The following is a 26009-nucleotide window of genomic DNA, read 5'->3' as shown; positions in this document are numbered from 1 at the left end:
CTGAAACTAGATGTCGTCTTGTTTTCGAAAGTTAAGCCTAAACTTAATGAACCATGACATAAATATATTCATGTAGATCATTAAAACTTCGAAACAAAAATAATGAACTTGCCTCAAAGAACTCGTTACATGTACGAAAATTTAAGAAAAATGTAGATAAGAGAGAAATGTAAATATGGGCAAACAATAATATTTCAAGCAATTTTATACGTGTAAACATCCGAAAAATTACAGTCTGTTGCCTCAGGTCAGGGGTGTGCAACATTTTTCGTCGGTGGGCCATATAACCAACTTTATCAATCAAGCGGGGCCACTTAAAAAACAAGCTTATTCGTGTACATGCACAATAAATTAAAAAAAAATTCTCAAAATGCAAGCAATAATATTTTATATTTTTGCATGAGTGATCATTTTAGTGCGACACTTTAAATTTAGAGTCCTTGCAGAGCTTGTCAATATCAGCTTTGACAGAAGTGGTTGCCACTCTTAACTGACTGGTCAAATGTTCATCAGTCAGCTGACTTCTACATTTGGTTTTGATGAGCTTCATTTTGGAGAAAAATTGCTCACAGCAGTAGGTGCTACCAAAAAGGGAGGCAATTCTTTGTGCATGACGGGACAAATTGGGAAACTTTTCACGTACACAGAGTTTGTAAAAGTCTAGCAAACTGTTTTCAGAGAATTTCCTTTTAGTGTCCATGTCAGCCTGCAGTTCAATGAGTTCCATTTGGCAATCATCAGGACTGTCTTCCACTGCCAAATCAAAAGGTTGAGCGAACAATTTCAATCTAATTTCAGTTTGTCTGAAATCTGGAAATCTGTTTGCAAACTCATCACGCAGCTTTTGTACACTGGTTCCATATTTGGTGCAATCCAGATTAGGAAATTCCAGTTTCCTGGTTGCAAGACATGTAAAATGGGTCAATATGGCTCTTCTCAACTGAACCTGGAAAAGTTCCAATTTCTTCTCAAAAGCACAAATATGCTCAAACAACTTATTCACAAGTTGACTTTTCCCTTGTAGTTTTAAGTTTAAATCAGACAGATGCTGTGTAATGTCTGTGAGGAATGCTAAGTCATTCAGCCAGTTCTCATTGCTCAAGAAGTCCACATTCTGACGTTTGCTCTCCATGAAGAACTTAATCTCCTCTCGCAGATTCCAGAATCTCTTCAAAGTAGCAGCTCTACTAAGCCAACGTACAGCAGAGAAGTACAAAACATCTGAATACTCACTGTCCAGCTCATCTAAAAAAGTTTTAAATTGTCGATGATTTAATCCTCGTGTTCGAATATAATTTACGCATTGGACATTTTTCATGACTTCTGCAAAATCCAGAACTTTGGTGCACAAGCTCTCTTGGTGAATAATGTAATGGCTTACAACTACGTCTTGTGCTCCAATTGCAGTTAGAAATTTCTTGGTGAATCCATTTGTCCTACCTGTCATGGAAGGAGCACCATCTGTTGTAACACCACATAATTTATAAGGATTCAGTTCAAACTTTCTACAACCTTAAGCACTTGTTCACAAATATCCTGTCCTGTGGTTGTGGAGGAAAGGCTTGCCATATCTAAAACTCTTCGAAAACATCAAAGCCTGCAGTAACAGCTCTGATGAAAATGACAAGTTGGGATGTGTCATTGATATCAGTGCTTTCATCCAAAGCCAGACTGAAAGCTTCACACGAATTCAATCTCTCTTTCAAAGTTTTTTTGATGTCCTCTGAAAGATCTTTTGTCCTGCGTGAGACAGTAAAGCGGGAAAGGCTAGTTTGCTCCACCAAATATTTTTTCTCTGGACATGCATATTCTGTGAATATTGTTAAACAATTTTAATAAATTCTCCATCACTGAAAGGCTTTCCCTTTTCTGCCATACATTCACAAAGCTTAAAACTCAGTTTTGTCACCAGTTCTGAATTTTTCTTGAAAGTGGTAAAAACACCTTGTTGCTTTTCAATGGATGTTTTTAAATGTTCAATTTTGTCCTTTCGTGCCTGACCAACAATTTCATCAAACTGGGAGAGTGCTTAGTTGCGTAATGTCGCTTAATATTGTACTCTTTCATGACTGCAATTGTAGTTTGACAAACGAGGCAGACAACACCTTGATTATGTGGGACAACAAGATATTTTGTGCACCATTCACTGTTGAATAACCTTCCCTCATCATCAATTTTTCGTTTCTTAACTGCTGACATTTTACTAGCCCTGAAATCAAAACAAAAATTATTCTCACGAAAATAGCAAAGTAGAAAAAAACATATAATTTATTTACATGGAACCTCTTATGGACAGAAACACGTGTTTCTAAATTGGCATCCCGATCATAGCCTTCCGGTACTTAAATTAATTGAGAATAGCAAAATACAGTGTGACCTCGCCTATTCGCGGTTTGCCATTTGCGGCCCCGCATATTCGCGGGTTATGCGCGAACTGCGTTTTTGTAGGTCACAGAGACTGAAAGGGCTTTTCGAGGAGATTTCTGTTGTATTTACTCAATCAAGCCGTTTTATCAATTGTCGTCTTCACCAAACAAGATTGGACTGCTATTGGCTGACTGCCTCAGCTTCCCCAACAACGCAAACGGCAAAGCACAGCCCGGTAACGCACGGTACAATTTAGTGAAATACATAACAGTATGCAATATTGCTACATTATTACTGCATCAATGAGTATAAGTATCATTAGTGTTTGGGAAGCATTTCATATAGTATATAATCGCATACATATACGTTTTAAAACTACGTCCAATATTCGCGGTTTTCGCTATTCGCGGGAGGGTAAAGAACGTAACCCCCGCGAATAACGAGGTCACACTGTACATAGAATCAGATGCATCTGAAAGCAAAAATTTTAATACATTCAGTAAAGTCACAACAATATGCTAAATAATAATCAATTTACCTTCAATCTCTTGCAGTAACTGTAAAAGGTAATAAAATTTTCACCAATAATGAATGACGGACAGCAGAGGTTAGGGAAAATTGTCGCCAGCGGGCGAAGGCGAGGTTCAGGACATGACGTTGAGTCGTAGACAATAGTGCTAGTGCACGTCACCTATTCATGCCCTAAGGAGGCCGACCAATCGAATTCGGCCTGCTCCTCTCTAGCAAAGATAATTTTAGAAGTTTGTCGAGTCGAAGCCTGGGAATCCCGTAGGATCGATGCTTTTAAAAATATTCCATTTGCGTTGGATTACAGATCAGGCCACATGGTTAGATTACAACAACTAGGGCCACACTAAATGGCTTGGCGGGCCGGGTTGTGGCCCGCGGGCCGCCTGTTGCACACCCCTGCCTTAGGTGAACATACTTTGTTAGGCCTCACGTGAAGGTTAATTTTTAAAAGTTGTGTAACAAAGGTCTCTCGTGTGATGAGCAACTACGCAACCAACAATATTCATAAAATGGCGAAACAATAATGAAAAACGTCAACAATGCGTGTAGCCCAATGATTGTTCAACTTATTATAATTTTAGTAATATTGTTAAAGATTTGCTTTATTTTTTGTAAAGATATTAATATATATTTTAGTTCCCATAAAATTTACATCTTTTAAAGAATTTTGTTCAGAATTATCCATACTTACCCCATATAGCTCAGCGGTAATTTAGAAGGCTCATATTGCCAAAACCTCTATTTTGATATCAACTACGAGCCCAGCATAGATAGCCCACTGTGTATCTTTGTGTTTAACATTGCACACAAAATTCTTTATTAGAATATAAGGAGCTTAGGCAACCAGGTACTTTCATAAGCCTGGGTAATAAACTGTTGTGAACTAGAATGCAAGGATACCAAAGTAGTTCGTGAGTAAAATTATTACTGTTACAAGGATACCAAAGTAGTTCGTGAGTAAAATTATTACTGTTACAAGGATACCAAAGTAGTTCGTGAGTAAAATTATTACTGTTACAAGGATACCAAGTAGTTCGTGAGTAAAAGTATTACTGTTGCAAGGATACCAAAGTAGTTCGTGAGTAAAATTATTACTGTTGCAAGGATACTCAAGTAGTTCGTGAGTAAAATTATTCCTGTTGCTTAAGTCGTTATAACAAGTCTTGTGAGCGAGGATTATCGTGGCTCACCGCTAATTTAAGAACGTGTAAAAACGCGGCTTACGAATTTAATCCTGGCTTTATAACTTCAAGGGGATATTTAAAAAGGATTTGCTTTAATTTGGGAAATAAATAAAATATATTACACTAGAAATCGACCGTTAATCTACCTTATCCGCTCTCTATGTCAGCTTTATGGAGGCCGCCATTGTTACCGAATCACACCTCTCCATACATTAAAGTTAATCCGCGGTAAATCCGTGAAAAAAGTGATCAGTAATTAAAGTATTATTTTTAATTCGATAATCCGATATAATGATCACGCAATGGCCCGGATGAGGCTCCTTGGCGGAGCTGTTGGCGACTTCGGCTTTTCAGTCACAAAGGTTTAAACCGCGGTTAAGCAGGTTGACCCCCCAAATACCGCGGCTTAACGGCGCTCCGACAACTGTATGCTTGAAAACATTTTGTCATCTTCACAACCCAACATTTGTACAATGGCTGTAGTTTTGGTTCTAGCACAGCCATATTTTTTCGCCATATAAGAGTCTGAAAACATGTTTCTGAATAGATGTCCTGCATGATCGGCTACAGCTAGGGGTAAATTATGAGCAATGACGAATTGCGTGAACATCACTTCTGCATTTAGGGTTTTATATTCTCAATTCTCACTCATAACTGTCGGTATCTGCATCGTTTTTGTCTTCGCCTCAGCCTTTTGTTGGTGAGATGCCGATTTTGTATGTCTGGAACAATCGTTTATCCCGCCATGTGCCACAGAAAAATCGATGTGACAAACTGTATAAAACTGTCACTGACTTTTGATGTAATGACCGGATATTTTGCACTATACTCTTTCCTAAATCTAGTAAACGAGGCCTCTTTTTTTCCATCTTGTGAACGATCGCGTTGGTGTTTCTATGCCGCTTAGAAAACGAGAAATACCCATCTACGCGAGCGCTGATTGGCTGACAAGCACTGATGACGTAACTATGGATTCCCCCACGTACCCAGTATGGAGAAGCACCGCACTCAAACTATTGGTAGACGTCAGAGGTACAAATATTTTTTATTATTTCAAGCGCAAACATGATTATCGCAAGTAGCCATTTGGACTATGTTTTTTATTTATTATGAAATTTATTTGTATCTCACTAGAAATTTTCTTTTCATCTCTTTCAAGCCCTGGGGGAACAATTTATCACTTTATTGTATAGGTCTATATAATATATAATAATTTGGGAGTTGCAACAAGTCGTAATATTTGTCTGTATGAGCGTATAGGCGTAACGTATACACCAAAATCGTAATGATTACGCTCAAATCGATATGGTTGGCATCTCTGTGGTAGAATGTCATACGTATTATAAGCAGGTCTCATATTTTCAAGTAAAACTATTTCTTTCAACAAGACTCCAAGTTAAGCTTGTTTGTTTGTGTGAATAAACCAGCTTAACAGGTATTTTTCCAAGTTGTTCGGTGTCAGTTTCTAATCGTGTTTGGTACGTTCGTACGGGTACCAGCATAATGACGTCGTCAACGGACTGGGGCTTATATGACAGTCATTAGTGAGATTACTTTGTTCAAAGTAAGGTGAGCTCCTAACAGATAATTACCCCTTTGCCTGGTCTCTATGGTGACTTGTGAGCTGCTAATGGACAAGCGAGTTCACTGCTGTCGCTCTGAGAAGGCCAAAACAGAATGGTAAATATCATTGCAAGGTGGATTTGGGCACTTTTATATAATTAATGGACTTGCAGTTGTTGAAATTGCCATGCAACGCTACTTTATACAGTATAGGTAGTGGTTTATAAGTTAGCAGAAGACAGAATAGTCATGCAATGATTATCTATCGAAGGAATATAGTAACTGTAGTGATTTACAAACTAGCAGAAGGCTTTAGTCTGTAGTTAGAATTAACCCAAAAGATTATTTGTGGGAGGAATAGAGTAAATGTTGTAATTTACAAACTAGCCTGAGGCCTGACTGTAGTTAGAATTAACCCACAAAGATTGTTCTTATTACTGCATGCAACAAAATCCTAGATCGATTCTACCAACGTCAAGGTTATTTCCATTGCGTCACTTCCTGGAAACGTTTTTATGATCTCGTTCCTTTGTGTTTCAGAAGAGTGATGTGGCGTTACCTTGGAACGTAGCTTCTCAGAAGAGTTATGTAGAGTTACCAGGGAACGTAGCATCAGAAAAGAATTTTTGACAGATTCTTTAAAATTAAAAAGTGTTTAACAGTTTATGAGTCTCTGTTTTCTAGAAAATTTTTGTGTAATGTACTGAACATGTTAATATAGTGCAGCAGTTTACTTTAATAGTATTATAAAAAAAACACAGACGAAGTGTTTGTGTTTGAAGTGTGGGTGTTATGAGGACTGTGAGTGTAACAGTATGATTTTTTTTATCTGCACCAACCTATATTGTACAAAATAATTAAAACTATAACGCAGGCCCACGATGGTTTCATTGTCTATAAAATTTTACGTATTATCTAGTAATTACTGAATTCGAAAATGATATCGATATTTCTCTGTCACATTCAAATTTTTCACAAAACTTCGTATGTACTTTTAAACAATAGAATAATTTTCAATGAAATCGGGTCACACTTTGTTTTTATCAAAATATTGGCGACCACTGGCTAAAGATTACTGTGGACCATTCGCGACGTGAAAGTCTTATCTATCGATCTAGAACTCACGAGAAACACACCGCTAGTATATAAACCGCTAACAGAACGCATGAATTGTCCTTTCTGGATATTACTTGTTTGTGCGGACACTTTGAAATTATTTTTTTTTTCTTTTCAATGTTATTTATTCGTCGCTAAGTTACCCAAACATGTTATTCTATATTTCTGGTTAATTTGTTTTAAATCTGATCTTAAAAAGAGTTTTTATTCTCCGTTTTGTAAACAAAATAATTCTTACGTCATACAAAAAATGAATATTAGTTGAAAAATCTCTGTGGATGAATAACGGAAAATATCTTATTAAAAACACACAACGTTTACGAGGTTTAAATGTGCAGACCAGTGTAGTTGGAATTTATTCATATTGTACCCAATAAAAATCAAAACCTAGGCCCGGCATGGCCAAGTGTGTTAAGGCGTGCGACTCGTAATATGAGGGTCGCGAATTCGCATCCCCCTCGCGCCAAACATGTTCGCCCTTTCAGCCGTGGGGGCGTTATAATGTGACGGTCAATCCCACTATTCGTTGGTAAAAGAGTAGCCCAAGAGTTGGCGGTGGGTGGTGATGACTAGCTGCCTTCCCTCTAGTCTTACATTGCTAAATTAGGGACGGCTTGCACAGATAGCTCTCGAGTAGCTTTGTGCGAAATTCAAAACAAAGTAATGTAGTTAAAAAGTTAATCTATGTTAACTGAATACTTTGTGAGCTTTAAATATTTACAGAATTAATATATTTTTGCGTGATACTTAATACATTGATTTAATACTTTACTTCCTATTGTGTTGTTATGGATTCCCTAATGAATAAGCAGTAAATTTATGGAACTTACATAACGATTAGAATCAATGCAGTGAAAAGAACAGATATAGCCCATTGTGTATTAGCTTTGTGTTGAAACAACAACAGTATCTTTAGATATTAATTGGATTACTACCGAAAACGCCATTAATAAAAGGGTAGAGCAAATGAATTAATGGCATCTCTTTATCACTATTATACTTACTAGTTCAACTATCCCACGCCAGAGGGAGCTACATTCTTAGTCTATTTTGATGTTACTTCGTACGATAGTTATCTCTGCTGGTATAAGTTTATCCTCGTCTGAAGGTTTTGAAATCCTTGTCGTATTATATACAACACTGGTGTCGTTTGGTATCGATTTTACATCTCTTAATAAATCGTTTTGGCTAAAGCACGACACGTATTAGTCTTTCGTTTCCTTATCAGATGTAATTTATCTTATATTAATAGCTTTTACTAATTTGTACTAGTTCACAAGGACCTTGTCTTGTGTTTTTATTAGCTCTGCACAAAAGTAGGGCCTTATTTCTAGAGTTTTCCTTTAATAAAAATGTTCTTTTCTAGATCGTAGCATTCTTCAACAATACTTTAGTTTCTAGCAAAATTAATTATAAAGAACCTTAAATTATTTTTAATAGTTAATTTCTAGTAAGTTTGGCCTTTCCCTGTTGCTATCATTTGGGTGATATCAAAAAGAACCATAATTTTTTCTCACTTTGCAACTTTATTGTCACAGTATTGTTGTAATAATTTTGATGTATTGTAGACGAACAGTAATTCATTTCTCACACTGTAACTTTATTTTATTGTTTTATTCTAATAATGTTTTATATCTCGTGATTACAGATACGGACAACAACGGTTATTTGGATGTCTGTGACTTCGAGTGTCTTGCACTAGTAAGTTCATATTTATATATATGTTTTTGCTCATCCGAACAAGTGCATAAATATATAATAGATGATATAAAAATTATGTGTGGTTGTTATTTAGCTCTTCTGTTATGTATAGGGTCTGCTTGGCTTGAAATTCGTCTCCGCCTCGTTATGATACAGTAAAATATATTTTACTTTGTATTTCTCGTGTTATAAAACAATTCATAATCTGATTTATTTATTCAAATTATGGCATTATAAGTAATTTATCTTTAATTTTCGCATTGTGACATTCAGTTAGTTTTTCTTTTCATCTTATGACATTATTATTGTTAAGTGTTATTATTGTTTTTTTTTTGACATCTTGACATTATTATTGTTTTATGACAAATTATGACATCATTGTTAATTGTTGTATTTTACACAATATGACATTATTATTAATTGTTGTTGTTCTTTTCATATTATGACATCATTATTAATGGTTGTTCTTTTCACATTATGACATCGTTATTAATTGTTGTTCTTTTTCACATTATGACAACGTTATTAATTGTTGTTCATTATTATTAATTGTTGTTTTTCACATTATGACATCGTTATTAATTGTTCGTTATTAATTGTTACTTTTCACATTATGACATCATCTTTAATTGTTACTTTACACATTATGACATCATTAACTGTTCTTTTTCACATTATGTAATGATGTTTACTAAACCGAATATTGTTATAAGAAAAATATTAGACAACTTAATACACAGTAATATGCTTTATTAAAATGTTTAAAAAGACTCTATATGTTTCAGTGCTCTTACAGCGCCACATGCATGAATGAAGTTTAAGTGCAGACTATTTATTGCACAGTTGTGATACATAAGTTGCAACAAATTTAAGTGACAAGAGGTTAACATATTAACTAGTTATGTCTGCACTTATGTTCTTAACCATCAGCTCTCTTTAAAGTTATTCCTTTGTGTTTATTCAGTATTATTTCATTGAATTCTTGAATAATTATGGCAAGTTGAATTTTTTGGTCCATTTATGATTTTAATGTTCAGTCACTCAGTTCTGTGACATATTTTATTTGCACGTTCGGCTTAAACTGAAATAAACGTTTTATTTATATGCTCAGCCAAGGCTGAAATAAATGTTTTAACTGCATGTTTAGCAAAGACATAAATAAATGTTTTATTTATATGTTCAGCCAAGGCTAAAATAAATGTTTTAACTACATGTTTAGCGAAGACAAATAAATATTTTATTTACCCTTTCACTCGTAGTTGAAGTATATGTTTTATCAGAAGTTATTCAAGTTCTATGTTCATTTATTTCCAATTATCAGTTGATGTTTTTGTTTTCCTGTTCAAAATATTTTGTATTATATTCACATTAAGTCCTATAAATACCAGATTTATCAAAGTCCGTTCGCTTGTCTTTCACTGACGTTTATTATGCTTTTTTAAAATTTGTTTAAAAACAATACAATTACTGTCAGATTTGTTGTTGGCTCATTTTAAAAATGGCAAAATAATAAATTATATCTGTTTTGATTGAAACTCTCTAATAATTTGTACAAGTATTCATTTCGTTCTTATTGTATTTTCTTTATGTAATTCGATACGTTAAAGAGAGCGTTACATCGTCTATCTTTAGCAATGTGTCTAATAACGCGAAGCCCTTCTTCAAAGTTCTTATGTTCTGAACAAATTGAAAAAGTTCTCTTTAGATACATTTTAAAGGAATGTCTTTCATTAAAGATTTATAAAATGATTTCCATGTGGTAGCATTTGAAACTGAATAAGGTTTCAGATGCCCTGTAGTAACAGGTAACAAACGTTACCAGTTTTGTCTTTTTTTTCACAAAGCATCAATAGTGGTATCTAATTATCTTATTACAATTCGTAAGTGACTGGAATGGATTTTGATAGAAACTGTATTTTCTATATAAATGATACAGTCTAATTTTTTTCCAAAACCTTGGCGCTACACAAAGAAAGCTCCATCTAAGTATTTAATTCATAGGCCTAATTTTTATCAGTGCATCGTCAAATAATTTTTTTTCCTGCTAAATCATTCATGAAAAATTCACGGATAAATGGAGGCAGACACGTTTTTGTTTATAAAATTATTCATTTCGGTAGCAAAATGACATTTTAAGTAAAAACACTAAGCTATAACTCCGTGTTTTTAAGTTAAAAGAACATTACTTTTTACCAACTTGTTTTTTATTGTAAATAATGAAACAATATTAAATGATACCATGTTTTAAATTTTTCATTTTCAACATTTCGTTTTCTGTATTCTTTACAGTGAATTCGTTCTATTTACATAAATATTCGTTTGTTGATAAAATGCATTGTTATAAAATTTAGAGAACTACCAATGGTAGAAGCGGCTGGTTTTTATCTATTGTTATCTTTATAAATTATTGGCACGCCATAAAAACTACAAAGGTCAGCAAAATAACTTTTTTTTCTTGTTTGTTTGTTGAATTATTCAGTGTATTAATAGCCTTTTTTTTTTTACTTCTTTGTGAAACCTGTTAACGAGATTACATTTCAGAACAGTCTTCGGTCTTTCAGTATCAACACAATAATATTCTGTAAGATGTTAGCATACTCCCATCTACTTTCTTTACAAAATACAATATCTGCAGAGATGCCAACTATTTCAAATGACTGAGCGTAATGATTGTAGACAGAGCCCTTTCACAGTTTTGGTCCTTTTAGATTTGCCAGAAACAAGACAATCTGGTGAACAAGGCTTCTTTTTTTTTCCAACTTGTGAACGATCGTATTGGTGTTTCTATGCCGCTTAGAAAACGAGAAATACCCATCTACGCGAGCGCTGATTGGCTGACAAGCACTGATGACGTAACTATGGATTCCCCGACGTACCCAGTATGGAGAAGCACCGCACTCAAACTATTGGTAGACGTTGGAGATACAAATAATTTTTATTTCAAGCACAAACATGATTATCGCAAGTAGCCATTTGGACTATGTCTTTTATTTATTATCAAAATTTATTTGTATATCACTAGAAATGTTCTTTTTACCCCTTTCAAGCCCTGGGGGAACAATTTATCATTTTATTGTATAGGCCTATATAATATATATTAATTTAGGAGTTGCAACAAGTCGTAATATTTGTCTGTATGAGTGTATAGTCGTAATGTATATACCAACATTGTATTGATTACACCCAAATCGTAATGGTTGGCATCTCTGTATATCTGTATTTTACAATTTTTTTTTCACCATAGCCGTGTTATGGTTAAAATACTTTGTACTCGGTGTGACTTTTGTCCAGTAGAGTCGATCATGACATTCTAGTAAAACAAATCATATACTGAGTTGGTTCAGTATCTTTCATATAAAGATGCATAACAACCATTTTATACAAACTAGAGTGATTTGTAAAAGCACTCACTCCCTCTTCAAAGTTTCCACATTTTGTTGCCGTGTGTCATTAAACTTTCAAAAGGAACTTTACATTTAGAATCTAAAGAATCAACTCCAAACTGAGAAAGCTAAGGAAAAATTCATCTCATTTAGGTTATTTAGATTTTTCAAAGAAAATTAGAATATTCTTAATTGCATAAATATTCAACACCTTTGTTGCGGCAACCATAAGACAGTTCAAGTGCAAAATATTAACTTGAGAAGTCACAAAACTAGTGTAATGGTCTCTGTTTGAGTGTAATCAGAATGGTTTAACTTGACCTCAGAGTAAATGCATCTGTTCAAGCCACAATTCACATGGTTATACGACAAACCCACCAAGGTGCTTTCCAAACAAGTCAAAAATAAAATGGTAGAGAAGAACAGACCAGAAGAAGGAACTGTTCAAATTCACTGATCTATTTGAGTACGGTGAAGTCAGTCATTGAGAGAAGGAAGAATAGTTTTCATACCATCCAGTATGATCAGATCAGATCAGATCACGCTTCCAAACTAAGCATTTGGGCAAGCAGGAAACGGTTATATGTGCCACTATGAAGCCAACAGCGACTTTGAAAAATTTCCAAAGTTTCATGTCTGAGATGGGAGTCAGTGTTCATACATCAACAATATCCTGGTCCCTAAACAATACTGGCCTGTATAGGCGAGTGGTAAGAAAGAAGCCATTACTGAAAAAGGAATCATCTTAAATCTTGTATGGAGTTTACAATAAAGCATGTAAATGATGCTGGAGATATGTAGCAAAAGGTTTCATGGTGAGACAAATATGGAGTTTTTGGTCTAAATTCAAATCGTTAGGTCTGGCACAAGTCCAACACAGCACATCACCCATCTAGCACCATCCCAATTGTCAAGTATGGGGATGATACTCATTAGCAGGGACTGTGACGCTTGTCAGGATTGAAGGTAAGATGGATGGTCTGAAGTACAGGAGAATCATAGAGGAAAACTTACTTGAATGAACCAAGAATCTAAAGCTGGGTCGTAAATTTTCATGTCAGCCGGACAGTGACCCGAAGCACAAGGCTGAAACCACACTGGAGCAGTTTCAAAAGAAGAAAGTGAAAGTTCCAAAGCGATCCAGGCAAATTCCTGACTTAAATACATTGAAATATTTATGGTGAGACTGAAGACTGCAATTCATCAACGAACTTGTTAGAATTGGAACAAATTTACCAGAAATAATGGATAAACATTACACCATCCCATTGTGCAAAATTGGTAGAGATCTAGCTAAAAAGATTCACAGCAGTGATTGCTGCTAAAAGTGTTTCCACCAAGTACTGACTCAGGGGGCTGAATACTTGTGCTCGTTAGTATTAAAAACCTGTGTAAAGGACAATGCTAGTTAACGTTTCTTTTCTTCGTTATTTTGTTACTAAAACCCTAATAACCTCATTAGATGCTATTTGCATAACATACTTTGTGGAAAGCAATAATTCACTCTTTTAGTTGATTGAATTTTTCTATCTTTAAGTTCAAAGCCAAATCTCTCACATGCTCGAGCAAAAATAGGTCATCACAACGTCGAACAGCTTCAAGTTACCATACAAAAGTTACAGTAATCACTGACGGATACTCACGAATACAGACATGATGAACCATTTCTACAGTAAAATACTGCGATACTTGATACTAGTGTGCAATGTTCTGTTGTCTTAATACAACCTAGCTTGGCTGATTTTCTTAGAAATTTCAGTTCTCACCTTTTTTATTCAACGATTTTTTTACTAAAATGTGCTAATAGTATTTCGTATTATGATACACATCTTGTTGGATATATGTAATAAGTAACGTTTCACGTAACTTTCTCTGTCCAGCTTAAAAAACGTAAAAGTCAAAATGTTATAAAACCTTAATTCTGCTAGTTTTGCATACCGAGAGTGAATCATGATTCTGTATGAATAAGAAGGAACTCAATATATCCTGAAAGTATAATTATTTAGGCCTCTTTCACAAACCTAAAATGAAGCATGATTCTGTGTTGTGAATTAATTTTTAAAAATCAACATTTCATAAAAGTAAATTCATCATGTGGTCAGTGTCAGTTGACATTAAATAAGTAAGACAAAACCAAATATATCGAAGGTTTTAAGCATGACAGTTTTTTTAGTTCCAAACCAAAATGTTTAGATCTATTAAAAGAAAGACTTCTTTTAAAGCAATATTAGTACGAAGTTTTTCGTCTGCTAGATTTTTCTACTGCTATCACATCCTATTGCCACTGTTAAATATTCTAAAAAACGACAAACCTATTTGACCTTCAACTTTTGACCTTTAAAGATAACTTAATTTAGAGTGATCTTTGTATTAACCTTTTTTTTTTTCATTTCTCCAAATTCACCAAAGAAAAGATTGGTTTATAATTCCACAAAAACGATTAATTAAAAGTACTTCTATAACTTTTTTTAATTGGTCGTACATCATTAAGAAACTAATTACATTGTAATTAAAAGTTAGTTAAAAGGTGAGTAACAAAGAGTTAATTGTATTGTAACGAATTAAGCCTTGTCTTGTTTTCACTCTTCGTATGACACTTGGAATTTTCAAGAAATACACCATTCAAGAGGGAAAGGGAGCGTATGACACAGAAGTCCATGAGAAAAAGAAACAAGCTATGATAAAGTTATGGAACGAGATAGCAGAGTTGGCCGATTTTAATAAGGTTTGTTCCAGTTCGTTCCTAATCTGCTCATTTGACTGATATAACTATAGACAAGAATAATTATACGCTGGTTATATAAATACCCCCCCCCCCCGCATAGTACAGCGGTGTGTATACGGATTTACAACGCTAAAATCAGGAGTTCGATTCCCCTTAGTGGGCTCAACAGATAACCCGATGTGTTTTGCTGCCCCCGGTTAGTCTACGGATTTACAACGCTAAAATAAGGAGTTCGATTCCCCTTAGTGGGCTCAACAGATAGCCAGATGTGGTTTCGCCATAAGAAAACATAAACACAGATGTTTTGTTTTCAACCTGATACAAGAATACAGTATTATTACATGTTAAGATTCATATATTTTGAGACATTTCGTATGTTGTTACTGTGTTATTTTATATTTAAATGAACTAGATTGTTTAGCATGTTGTTACTGTGTTATTTTATATTTAATTTATATATATATATATAATATATTTCTGAGTTAAATGTCACTGCTTTTCATTGTCATTCTATGAAATAGCCCTGCTATTTTTTACGGTAAAAAACACTTAAAAGACACAGATATAAACTTCATGTTTCTGAGGATTTAGTGGATATGTTGACAGCTTTCGTCTGCTCCATTGGATTTTCAAGGGCTCAGCATGTTTATTTAAAAATGTACAACATGATTTACGCTCCTTTGTAGGTATTATAAACTAATAACTTGCAAAACTTGAAGTATTTTCGTAGTCAATAAGTTCTATAAATAAGTGGTTTAAATTGTTATTCAACGGCTAGCGAGTCAACAATAAATTATTTTCCGCAGGTCACATGATATGACATTAAGGACAAGGGCGTCCTCTCGTGTTTTCAAAATTAACTTCTACAATAAATTAAATTTGCGACAAAGTGAAATTTTCAAAACCTTAATGGAAAAACATTTTTAATGTCGAAGAAAATATGTATTTTGTCTCTCATATTTTCTTTCGAATAAATATTTATATTTACACTTTCTTTCAGTTTCGTCTGCATGACAAAATGACCGAAACTATAAAATTGTGCTTAGACACTATTTATTTATTTTATTTAAAAAAAAACACATTACAAAAATCACGAAACTAAACTAATGTTCAGGTTTATTTTTCCAAGGTACTTAAATTGTGGCCCGGCATGGCCAAGTGTGTTAAGGCGTTCGACTCGTAATCCGAAGGTCGTGAGTTCGAATAACTGTAGCACCAAACATGCTTGCCCTTTCAGCCGTGGGTGCATTACAATGTGACGGTCAGTCCCACTATTCGTTGGTAAAAGAGTAGCCCAAGAGTTGGCGGTGGGTGGTGATGATTAGCTGCCTTCCCTCTAGTCTTACACTGCTAAATTAGGGACGGCTAACGCAGATATCCCTCGTGTAGCTTTACGCGAAATTCAAAAGAAACAAACAGTTAAATTTTTTGGAGGTTAAAAAAAATATTTTTGAAACGGTCATAAGTTTTCGTTACTAATTTTCCGGTAGGATCGTAGCAAGTGCTTAATAAGTTGTATTAAAAAAACTGATCAGTAGAAAGGAAACCGAAAATCTACCAAAAGTGTTAGTGAGGGTTTTTAGTAAACAAGAGTGTCGCCACAGAGACGATAACGTGTTGTTTGTTGATTAATCGAGTCGAAACGAAACGGTTTATAACACCTCCCCAAGAAATAAGTGAGTACAACCGAAAGGTAATTGTTTGAACGACGTGTTAGTAATACCAAATCGCACAATACTCTATGTTTATACCGTTTAGAAAAAAAAAACCAAAACACACGAGGTTAATGGACGAGAATACTGAAAACCAACCACATTGAACAACTTGGTTAACTCTCTTATGCACCAAGAGACCAGGACAGTAAAATGAGTCTAACTGGTGCAGAAGATGTGTTACATATCTTGTTTGTTTGATTTTGTAAGAGAAATGTTTGTAAAGTTTATACCTGGTGTGCTATTTAAAAATTGTTCGAAAACAATCTTGAGATTCTAATGTATTTTGTTGTTATTCTGTTGCAAATTATGACATTGTTTGTTTTTTAATGTGATTAGCTATTTTGGTTCACGTGACAAGAAATCCTTATCCAAGTTAACTCGCGTGATTAGAAATCCTCATCCAAGTTATTTAGCTCACGTGGAAAGAAATCTTAATCCAAGTTAGCTCACGTGACTAGAAATCCTTATCCAAGTTAACTCGCGTGATTAGAAATCCTCATCCAAGTTATTTAGCTCACGTGGAAAGAAATCTTAATCCAAGTTAGCTCACGTGACTAGAAATCCTTATCCAAGTTAACTCGCGTGATTAGAAATCCTCATCCAAGTTATTTAGCTCACGTGGAAAGAAATCTTAATCCAAGTTAGCTCACGTGACTAGAAATCCTCATCCAAGTTATTTAGCTCACGTGGAAAGAAATCTTAATCCAAGTTAACTCAAATGGCTAGAAATCCTCACTTAAGTTAATTCAAAGGACACTGAGGCATTATACTGAACCAAGTAGAAATATAATTATAAAAAACAAAAATGTTTCCCATATTTTAGGAAGAGCGCGGGCTAAGACAATTCTTGTTATTAGCCTGCTCGGACTATGGACATGAGTATTGACGAATGACATCACGTTGTCTGTAAAAGAACAACAAAAAACGTTTCGCACTTTGGGGAGATGGGTGTGTTACAAGAGTGATGATCAAATCCCCCCCAGTTGATCAGACAAGCATGGGCTACAACCGTAGGCTAAGTTGCCTTCTTTCTTGTTTTTCATGCAAAATTAAGGTTGGTTGATTGATTGTTTGGAATTAAGCACAAAGCTACAATGGTTTATTTGTGATTTGCCGACCACGGGTATCGAAACCAGGTTTCTAGCGGTGTGAGTCAGCTGATATACCGCTATGCCATTGGGGGGCTCAAATTTAGGGACATTATGAGTAAATAACACTTTGGGCTTGTTTTGCGCGAATATTTTGAAAAAACAAATTTATTTCCGTAAAACGCGCCATCTAGGTATTTTTTCAGTTAATATTTAATTACTGAGATTTTAGTTGCATGTAAATAATTTATGTGTTTGTTATGAATTTCGCGCAAAGATACACGAGGGCTCTCAGAGGGAAGGCAGCTGGTTATCACCACCAATTGCCCACTCTTGGGCTACTCTTTTACCAACGAATAATGAGATTGACCGTCAGATTATAACGCACCCATGGGTGAAGGGACGAGCATGTTTGTTGTTACCGAGATTAGAACCAACGACCTTCAGATTACGAGTCGAGCGCCGTACCCACCGGGCCCCTAATCTCTTTAGATATAAATACATTTGTTGTCCATCAATTTACTAACTGTAAATATGTAGGTTGTAGTCTACTTGCCAGCTGCCCGATTTGTTGATTATTAACTTATTCGTTCAACAAGTTATCGATCTAGTATTTATTTTAATTAATCAGACCTTGTTATGTAAGAATCAATGTATTTTTTTATTTCCGTTATGGAACTTCTTAGAGAAACTATTTTGTTTTGACTTCAGTTTTTCTGTATTTGCTTTTTAATAAGTTTGATTTTAGGTTTGATGTGTTGTTTTTTTTTGCCACACAGTTTTTGATTAGTTTAAGACCTTTAAAGGCCAGAAGGGAGATGATATGAAGCAGTGTTTTTCGTACAGTTCAAAACTTATAAAGATGAAAACTTACTCAAACATGACCTAATTCAATAGACGCTGTAGAAAAATATACGAACCATAAATACCTTCTATACGTACCATAAACACCTTCTATGTGAATGGTTTGTTTTATTTTTTTTAATTTTGCGCAAAACTACACGAAGACTATCTACGTTAGCTGTCCCTAATTTAGTAGTGCAAGACTAGAAGAAAGGCAGATTGTTATCATTCATCCCCACCCGCCGCCAACTCTTGAGCTACTCCTTTACCAACGAAGAGTGGGATTTACCGCACATTACAACACCCCACGCCTGAAAGGGCGAGCATGCTTGGTGGGATGGAGATTGGAACCAGCAATCCTCAGATTGAGAGCCAAGCGCCCTAACCTTCTGTCAGGCCGATATCAATGGTTCTCAAACTCTCTTTTAGTCTAAGGCCCCCTTTATGTAAATAAACAAGTTTAAAGCCCCCAACATATAACTTTAGCATGGTTATTGTACATCAATGCAGTTAATTTAGAACTAAAATTAATTTAGCATCTTTGACTTCAGCCCATTATTGGTGGCTCCCATGGAGGTCCGCGTCTCCCTTTTTGGATGATACTGATCTAGATCAGACTATGATATTCGTCTTTTTTTAAAATTATATGACGCTACAAAATATTCATTGATTTACTAGAAAGCTACAAGTTATCCTCTCTGTGTTATGCCAAACGTGGGTATCGAAACCCCAACTTTAGCGTTTGACGTCCACTGACTTAATGCTGAGGCTTTGGAGAAAGACATTCTATAGAAAGATCCTTTGTTAGCAATATTGGTGTTTAATTTTGTCTCTCACAGAGTTTCTGCCCAATCGTTATTCCTGATTTTCCTTAATTTGTAACAACTTTTATTTTCTGTGGAAGGCTCAGCATGGCCAAGCGTGTTAAGGCGTGCGACTCGTAATCGGAGGGTCGCGGGTTCGCATCCCGGTCGCGCCAAACATGCTCGCCCTTTCAGCCGTGGGGGCGTTATAATGTGACGGTCAATCCCACTATTCGTTGGTAAAAGAGTAGCCCAAGAGTTGGCGGTGGGTGGTGATGACTAGCTGCCTTCCCTCTAGTCTTACACTGCTAAATTAGGGACGGCTAGCACAGATAGCCCTCGAGTAGCTTTGTGCGAAATTCCAAAACAAACAAACAAACAAACAAATTTTCTGTGGACGATCACATGCTATTTATTTTATCTTTATTTCCTGTTCGCGAGTTGAGCGAAAATGTTTAGTTTAAAAAAATCACTTTTTAAAATAATCGCATATGAAAACACAAGGGAAGTAGAACACTCTTATCTCATTAAATTAAATTAAAATGAACTCCAGTTGTAGATTAATGTGAGTGTATCTTTGTATAATGTAAGAACTGAAAGTAACAACAAAGGGAAACTTAATGAAAAATCCATATTCTGAGACAGCCCAGCATGGCCAGGTGGTTAAGGCGTAACCCGAGGGTCGAGGGTTCGAATCCTCGTCACTCCAAACATGCTCGTCTTTTCAGCCGTGGCGGCATTATAATGTAACGGTCAATCCCACTGTTCGTTGGTAATAAGAGTACCTCAAGAGTTGGCGGTGGGAGTTGATGATTAGCTGCCTTCCTTCTAGTCTTACACTACTAAATTAGGGACGGCTAGCGTAGATAGCCCTCGTGTAGTTTTGCGCGAAATTAAAAAAACAAAACATTCTGAGACCTTCTGACATACTTCAACAAAGAAGTCAAGCAGACGTTTCGAAACTATCCACTAAAGAATGTTAATCCACATCAATGATTTTTACAATAATTCAAATTGGTTTGAATCTTGTGGGAAATTACATCGCTTCATTAAAACACTCTAAAATAGCGGACGAAATGTCAAAGTTCACAAGAAATAATCACTAAAGTAACGTTTATTTACTTCTAAGAAGATATCTATATCATAAATGACGCGTTTTCTTTTCTGCTGGCTGAGCGCGAGTGCTTATAACGCCAAAGTTTGGGTTTTTTTCAGTGTAGTAAACATAGTGCAGTATCATATTATGCAGCTCTTCATTAAAAAAAAATCGATGGTTATACTTAGTTTTACATCTACAATCGCCATTATTCATAAGATTTAGAAATCGGTTTTTTGGGTGTTTATTTAAGGATTCTCTTTAATCCTATTTGGGAAGAATATTTGATTAAATTATTCCACGACGTGGAACCGACGACTGTTACGCTCCGAGACTTTCATGAATCATTGTGAAGTGTTTACTTGGCACTACAAGAATATGCAATCACAAGATCCAGTTACTTATAGTGAAAAAAAAAAAAGCTATTTCTCTTTTGTCATAACGACTTCATCTCTTCTAACTGACAATGGTGTTCTTTTTACTCGAATGAAATTTCTAGAACTTGGGCCTTTCTTGGCTGTTAAATATGGTGAAACACGAAACTGATATTCGCGATTTAAAATATGTGCTGAATCTTTTTTTTAAAAAAAACTTTGTTAATATTCTGGTTGTTTTTCTCAAGCACGCTCAGTGAGATTTGAAGGTGAAAACACGCGAGATTGAACAATATACACTTTTTTCAAATCCACTGTGATAAATTTCATAAACAAAATAAACACTTTACAAAATAGCAAAATATAATTCAGTGGATTTAATGGTTTGTTTATTTTTGAGTGGATAATTGTTATTACAAGCCCCTACTGGAGATATGCAAAGTAAAGTTTCAACGTTTTGTAATTTTAACACTGAAAACGTGTATATTTAGTAACTTATCCCTAACATTAAAATTTATGGTGAAATGTAGTCTGTTGAAAGATACAAAGAAATTAGTTGTTTATGTGTTTTATAGCAAAGCCACAACGGGTTATCTGCTGCGTTCATCAAGAAGAATCGAACCACTGATTTTAATGTAGTAAATCCCTAGACTTACTGATTTCTCATCGGGAGGATCAGTTGTCTGTATAACGTTCTTTGTTTGTTTTTGGTTTGTTTTGAATTTCGCGTAAAGCTACGCAAGGGCTATCTGCGCTAGCCCTCCCTAATTTAGTAGTGTAAAACTAGAAAGAATGCAGCTAGTCATCACCACCCACCGCCAACTCTTGGGCTACTATTTTACCAACGAATAGTGGGATTGATCGTAACATTATAACGCCCCCACGGGTGAAAGGGCGGGCATGTTTGGTGCGACCGGGATTCGAACCCTCGACCCTCGGATTAAATGGAATAAAGCGAGTGTTTTGACAATTAGCCATTGATGCTTATATAAAAAATTGCAATTACGAATAATCAAACGTTTCATCATTTACCTCCCGGGTGGGTCAGGTTCATAGTTGTTATTTTTTTCCCTCCCATGAATTGTTATTTTGTTTACACTATTACTGAACCCCAGGTAATAGCCCTTGTTACTTTGTTGGATTACTAACAATATGTGTGTGTGTGTGTTTTCTTATGGTAAAGCCACATCGGGTTATCTGCTGAGTCCACCGAGGGAGTGGAATAGAGCCTTTGATTTTAGCTTTGTAAATTTGTAGACTTGTTGCTGTACCAGCTGGGGACTAACCATATGTTAAGTTTTGTCCATTGTCCGCAGTTTTAATTAACATACCCTTTTCCTGCCATGTAATATTCACGAGATAACATTAACTAGTACACTGTCACTGTCTTCCCTCGTGCAAGTTACAGTGTTGTATTTCTCACAGTTGATTTCTTTCGGTAGGTAGAAAACAGATATCTCTTTCGGTAGCCTTAATATCAACACTATTCAATCACTTTGGACATATCTTGAAGGGCCCGGCATGGCCAGGTGGTTAAGGCACTCGACTTGTGATCTGAGGGTCGCGGGTTCTAATCCCCATCACACTAAACATGCTCACCGTTTCAGCCGTGGGGGCGTTATAATGTCACGGTCAGTCCCACTGTTCGTTGTTGAAAGAGTAGCCTAAGAGTTGATGATGGGTGGTGATGACTAATGCCTTCCCTCTAGTCTTACAGTGGTAAATTAGGGGCGGCTAGCATAGGTAGCCCTCGGGTAGCTTTGCGCAAAATTCAAAACAAACCAAACCAGAGAAATAAACCACATCAGTTCTTATAAAAGACTTTATATTTATCATTTGAAACCAGGGACAGGTTTTCTTTATTTATGTGATACGTAGCTCAAAGATATTCACTATTGTACATTTTTTACCAGCAAGCCAAACTGAAGTAAAATATATTTTAATATGAATATACTCTAATAATTTAACGTGCAGCTAATAGTCAGTAATCACTGTCATCTCCTTCCACCTTGGTCTCCCGCTGGAACAGTGGTAAATATACGGATTTACAACGTTAAAATCAGCGGTTCGATTTCCCTCGGTAGACACAGCAGATAGCCCGATGTAGCTGTGTTATAAGAAAACACACACACACCCTTTTAATTAAAGACCAGATGGTTACGTCCTCTCTCAGCCTTGGTATGTTACTAAAAAGTAGAGAAAGATGAATGATTGATGACCAACAGACGACACAGTTAATTTAACTCAGAATTTTTATTTGTAACAACATTCTCAATTTATTATGGTTTACTAGAAACGATACATCATATATTTAGGGAACAAAGTGTATCTATTAAATCTTTGTAGCAAATATCACTTTTGTTGGGAATATTTAGAAGTTTCGTACGGATCTACGCAAGACATATCTGTGCAAGTAACTTTACCTATTTCTGAAACCGTAGGCTAATGGGAAAGCTGATAGTTAACAGTATCCATAACTGACTCTTGGGCTATTCTTGTCTGACAGGGCCTGGCATGGCCTAGCGCGTTAAGGCGTGCGCTTCGCAATCCGAGGGTCGCGGGTTCGCGCCCGAGTCGCGCCAAACATGCTCGCCCTCCCAGCCGTGGGGGCGTTATAAAGTGACGGTCAATCCCACTATTCGTTGGTAAAAGAGTAGCCCAAGAGTTGGCGGTGGGTGGTGATGACTAGCTGCCTTCCCTCTAACCTTACACTGCTAAATTAGGGACGGCTAGCACAGATAGCCCTCGACTAGCTTTGTGCGAAAATCCAAAAAACAAACAAACAAACAAACTTGTCTGACAGTGTGAGTTTTAAACATTATTGTTATAGCGCACCACGCGCTCAAAGTTCGAGGCGCATTTTAAGGATTTCACATACAAACCTCGTTTTCATAGTCTGGATTTTGGTCGGAAAGTAATTTTGAACCTAAGTTCTGTTCTGTTTTTTCTTTCTTTGGTGGATAATTTGTAAATACGATGTTATTCTTGATGACGAGAAACCCACTTGAAATAAAAACGTAACTCAGAACGGCTGGTATGTAAAAACTACACTGAAAAACAACACCAATATGATTTATTAAATGTAATGTAACAGCTGCTACGACTTCTATATTGGAGAAACAAGCAGTAAAATGGAAACTAGATTCAAAGAACAACAATAAAAAACCTTCATACGTTTTCGAACACTGCAAGTCAAATAAACACAACATAATCGTAAAAAACACTCAGATACTAAGTAGTGAAACAAATATAAACAAACTCAAAATCAAAGAAGCCTTACTTATGCAGCAACTGAAACCAAAATTAAACCAATGTAAAGGAACACTTTTATATCTATACTAATTAATAACCTAGCATCCACGTGCAACGCCCCCTACAATCCCGTACCCGTTTATACTCTCGTCCCTCAGACAACGGTCACTTGTAAACTCTCTCTTTCTTAACCTGAAGATGACCTAGGAAGGTCGAAACGTTGTTCTCTCCTTATCAATAATTAAACGTTATATATTCGTAGCTTTAGGTATGTTTAAACTACAAACCCCGTTTAATCTTTGAAATGTCGTAAACGTTGAAAGTGAGTCTTATAAAATACAGACTTAATTAACAAGTCACAGGGAGACGAACTAAGTGATAAATAATTCCTTATTTGCAGGATGGACAAGTAACAGTTGAGGAGTTTAAACAAGCTGTCCAGAACGTCTGTGTAGGGAAAACATTTGACAGTTTTCCTGATTCACTCAAATACGCCATCACTTCGAAGTTCAACACCACCGATGTTAATAGTAAGTGTCACAAAGAATCGTCTGTGTGTTAATTGTGTACGTTCTTACACCCAACAAAGCACTTGAATACGGTACTGGCGAAATGTGTTTTTAGGATACAAATGTGTAGGTGATGGTTAGAGGCAAAATGTGAAATCCACAGCTCAGATTTCACAGTTTGTATAGTTGTATAAAGGCCCGGCACGGCCAGGTAGTTAAGGCACTCGACTCGTAATATAAGGGTCGCGGGTTCGAATTTCTGTCACACCATACATGCTTGCCCTTTCAGCCGTGGAGGCATTATAATGTGACGGTTAATCCCACTATTCCTTGGTAAAAGAGTAGCCCAAGAGTTGGAAGTGATGACCAGCTGCCTTCCCTTACATTGCTAAATTAGGAACGGCTAGCGTAGATAGCCCTCGTGTAGCTTTGCGCGAAATTCAAAACAAACCAAACAGCTGTGTATGTGTATACAACAAAACAAACACTGTAATATCGGATTATTCTGTTGGTTCTCTCCTTTATTAAGTTCTTCAACCGATTTCGTGACTCCAAAGTTCACTCTTCAGAAAATAGTTTCTGATAATCTATAACAAAAACACGGGAATACCGTTTTTCAACTAAGCATAAATTATCTAAAGTCAACACATTTACTTACAAAGACTGTAGATAACCATCACAGAATCGTAATCTTTCTGTAAAATCTGATCTCTACACAGCTCAGACTTTGTCTGCTTGATTTTAGCACAAAACTACATAACGGATGTCCACCACAACGAGTCGAATCCCGAGTTTCAACTTTAAAACTACTCGATCTGAGCCGCGTTGAAAGCACTTAACAAAAGGAACAAAAACTATTGTCCCGGCATGGCCAGGTTATTACGGAGCTCGGCTCGTAATCCGAGGGCTTCGGGCTCGAATCGTCGTCACACCAAACGTGCCCAAACATGCTTACTTCACTGTAAGTGGCCCAAACCACTGACATGTAGTAATGCACTAAGTTATACTGTCTCGATTCGTAATCTGAGGGTCAAGGGTTCTAATCCCCGTCGCACCAAACATACTCACCCTTTCAGCTGTGGAGGCGTTAAAATATGTAGGTCACTCCCACTATTCGTTGGTAAGAGTAGCCAAAGAGTTGGAAGTGGGTGGTGATGACTAGCTGCCTTCCCTCTTGTCTCACACTGTTAAATTAGGGACGGCTAGCGAAGATAGCCCGCGTGTGACTTTTCACGATATTAAAAAGAACAAACAAAAATTATTATTTACTTGTACAAAAAACAACAAAAACACCATTAATAGCGAGTAGTCCCGCTAGGACAGCGGTAAGTCTTCGGATTTAGAACGCTAAAACCGGTTTTGATTCTCCTCGGTGGACAGAACACATAGCCTGATGTGGATTTCCTATAAGAAAATACACACACACACACTAGAGAGTGTTCGTCTGGTGATTTAACGGACTCCTCATTACTTACAATGTTATATCCCTTAACTATGTCACACTCCGTACTTGACGACTGAGCAATTCGTACAGCACTGTACAAACTAACCAAAGATAACTAACCATGGGTACTATGTAACCCTACTACGTGATAATCTGTTCTTAAATACGTTTTGTTAATAATTAAGTTTCAACCGATCACCTTAACTATCCTCATATCTAAATAATAAACGCACATAGAAGGACAACATTTAGACAAGCAGAAGGAAAATGGGTAGAAACTTCGTCGTGTTAGGAGAGAAAGCCGTGTCTTTAATT

The 26009-nt window shown here is 36.0% G+C and overlaps 1 protein-coding gene across 2 annotated transcripts in view; it reads left to right on the top strand.

Annotated features, from left to right (window-relative positions):
* The window catches only part of LOC143246630 (sarcoplasmic calcium-binding protein 1-like), a 119709-nt gene that overhangs the window by 89304 nt on the left and 4396 nt on the right, over positions 1-26009 (top strand). The window contains exons 3-5 of one of the 2 annotated variants that reach the window (XM_076493674.1): positions 8410-8462; positions 14457-14570; positions 24142-24271. In XM_076493674.1, the coding sequence (XP_076349789.1) occupies positions 8410-8462; positions 14457-14570; positions 24142-24271 (297 nt within the window). The remainder of the gene's footprint in view (positions 1-8409; positions 8463-14456; positions 14571-24141; positions 24272-26009) is intronic. The other variant, XM_076493675.1, reaches the window with a different exon arrangement.

Source organism: Tachypleus tridentatus, chromosome 3 (assembly GCF_004210375.1).
Source record: "Tachypleus tridentatus isolate NWPU-2018 chromosome 3, ASM421037v1, whole genome shotgun sequence".
Lineage (NCBI taxonomy): Eukaryota > Metazoa > Arthropoda > Merostomata > Xiphosura > Limulidae > Tachypleus > Tachypleus tridentatus.
The sequence above is the reverse complement of the archived record's forward strand: the minus strand, read 5'-3'. Positions and strand labels throughout refer to the sequence as shown.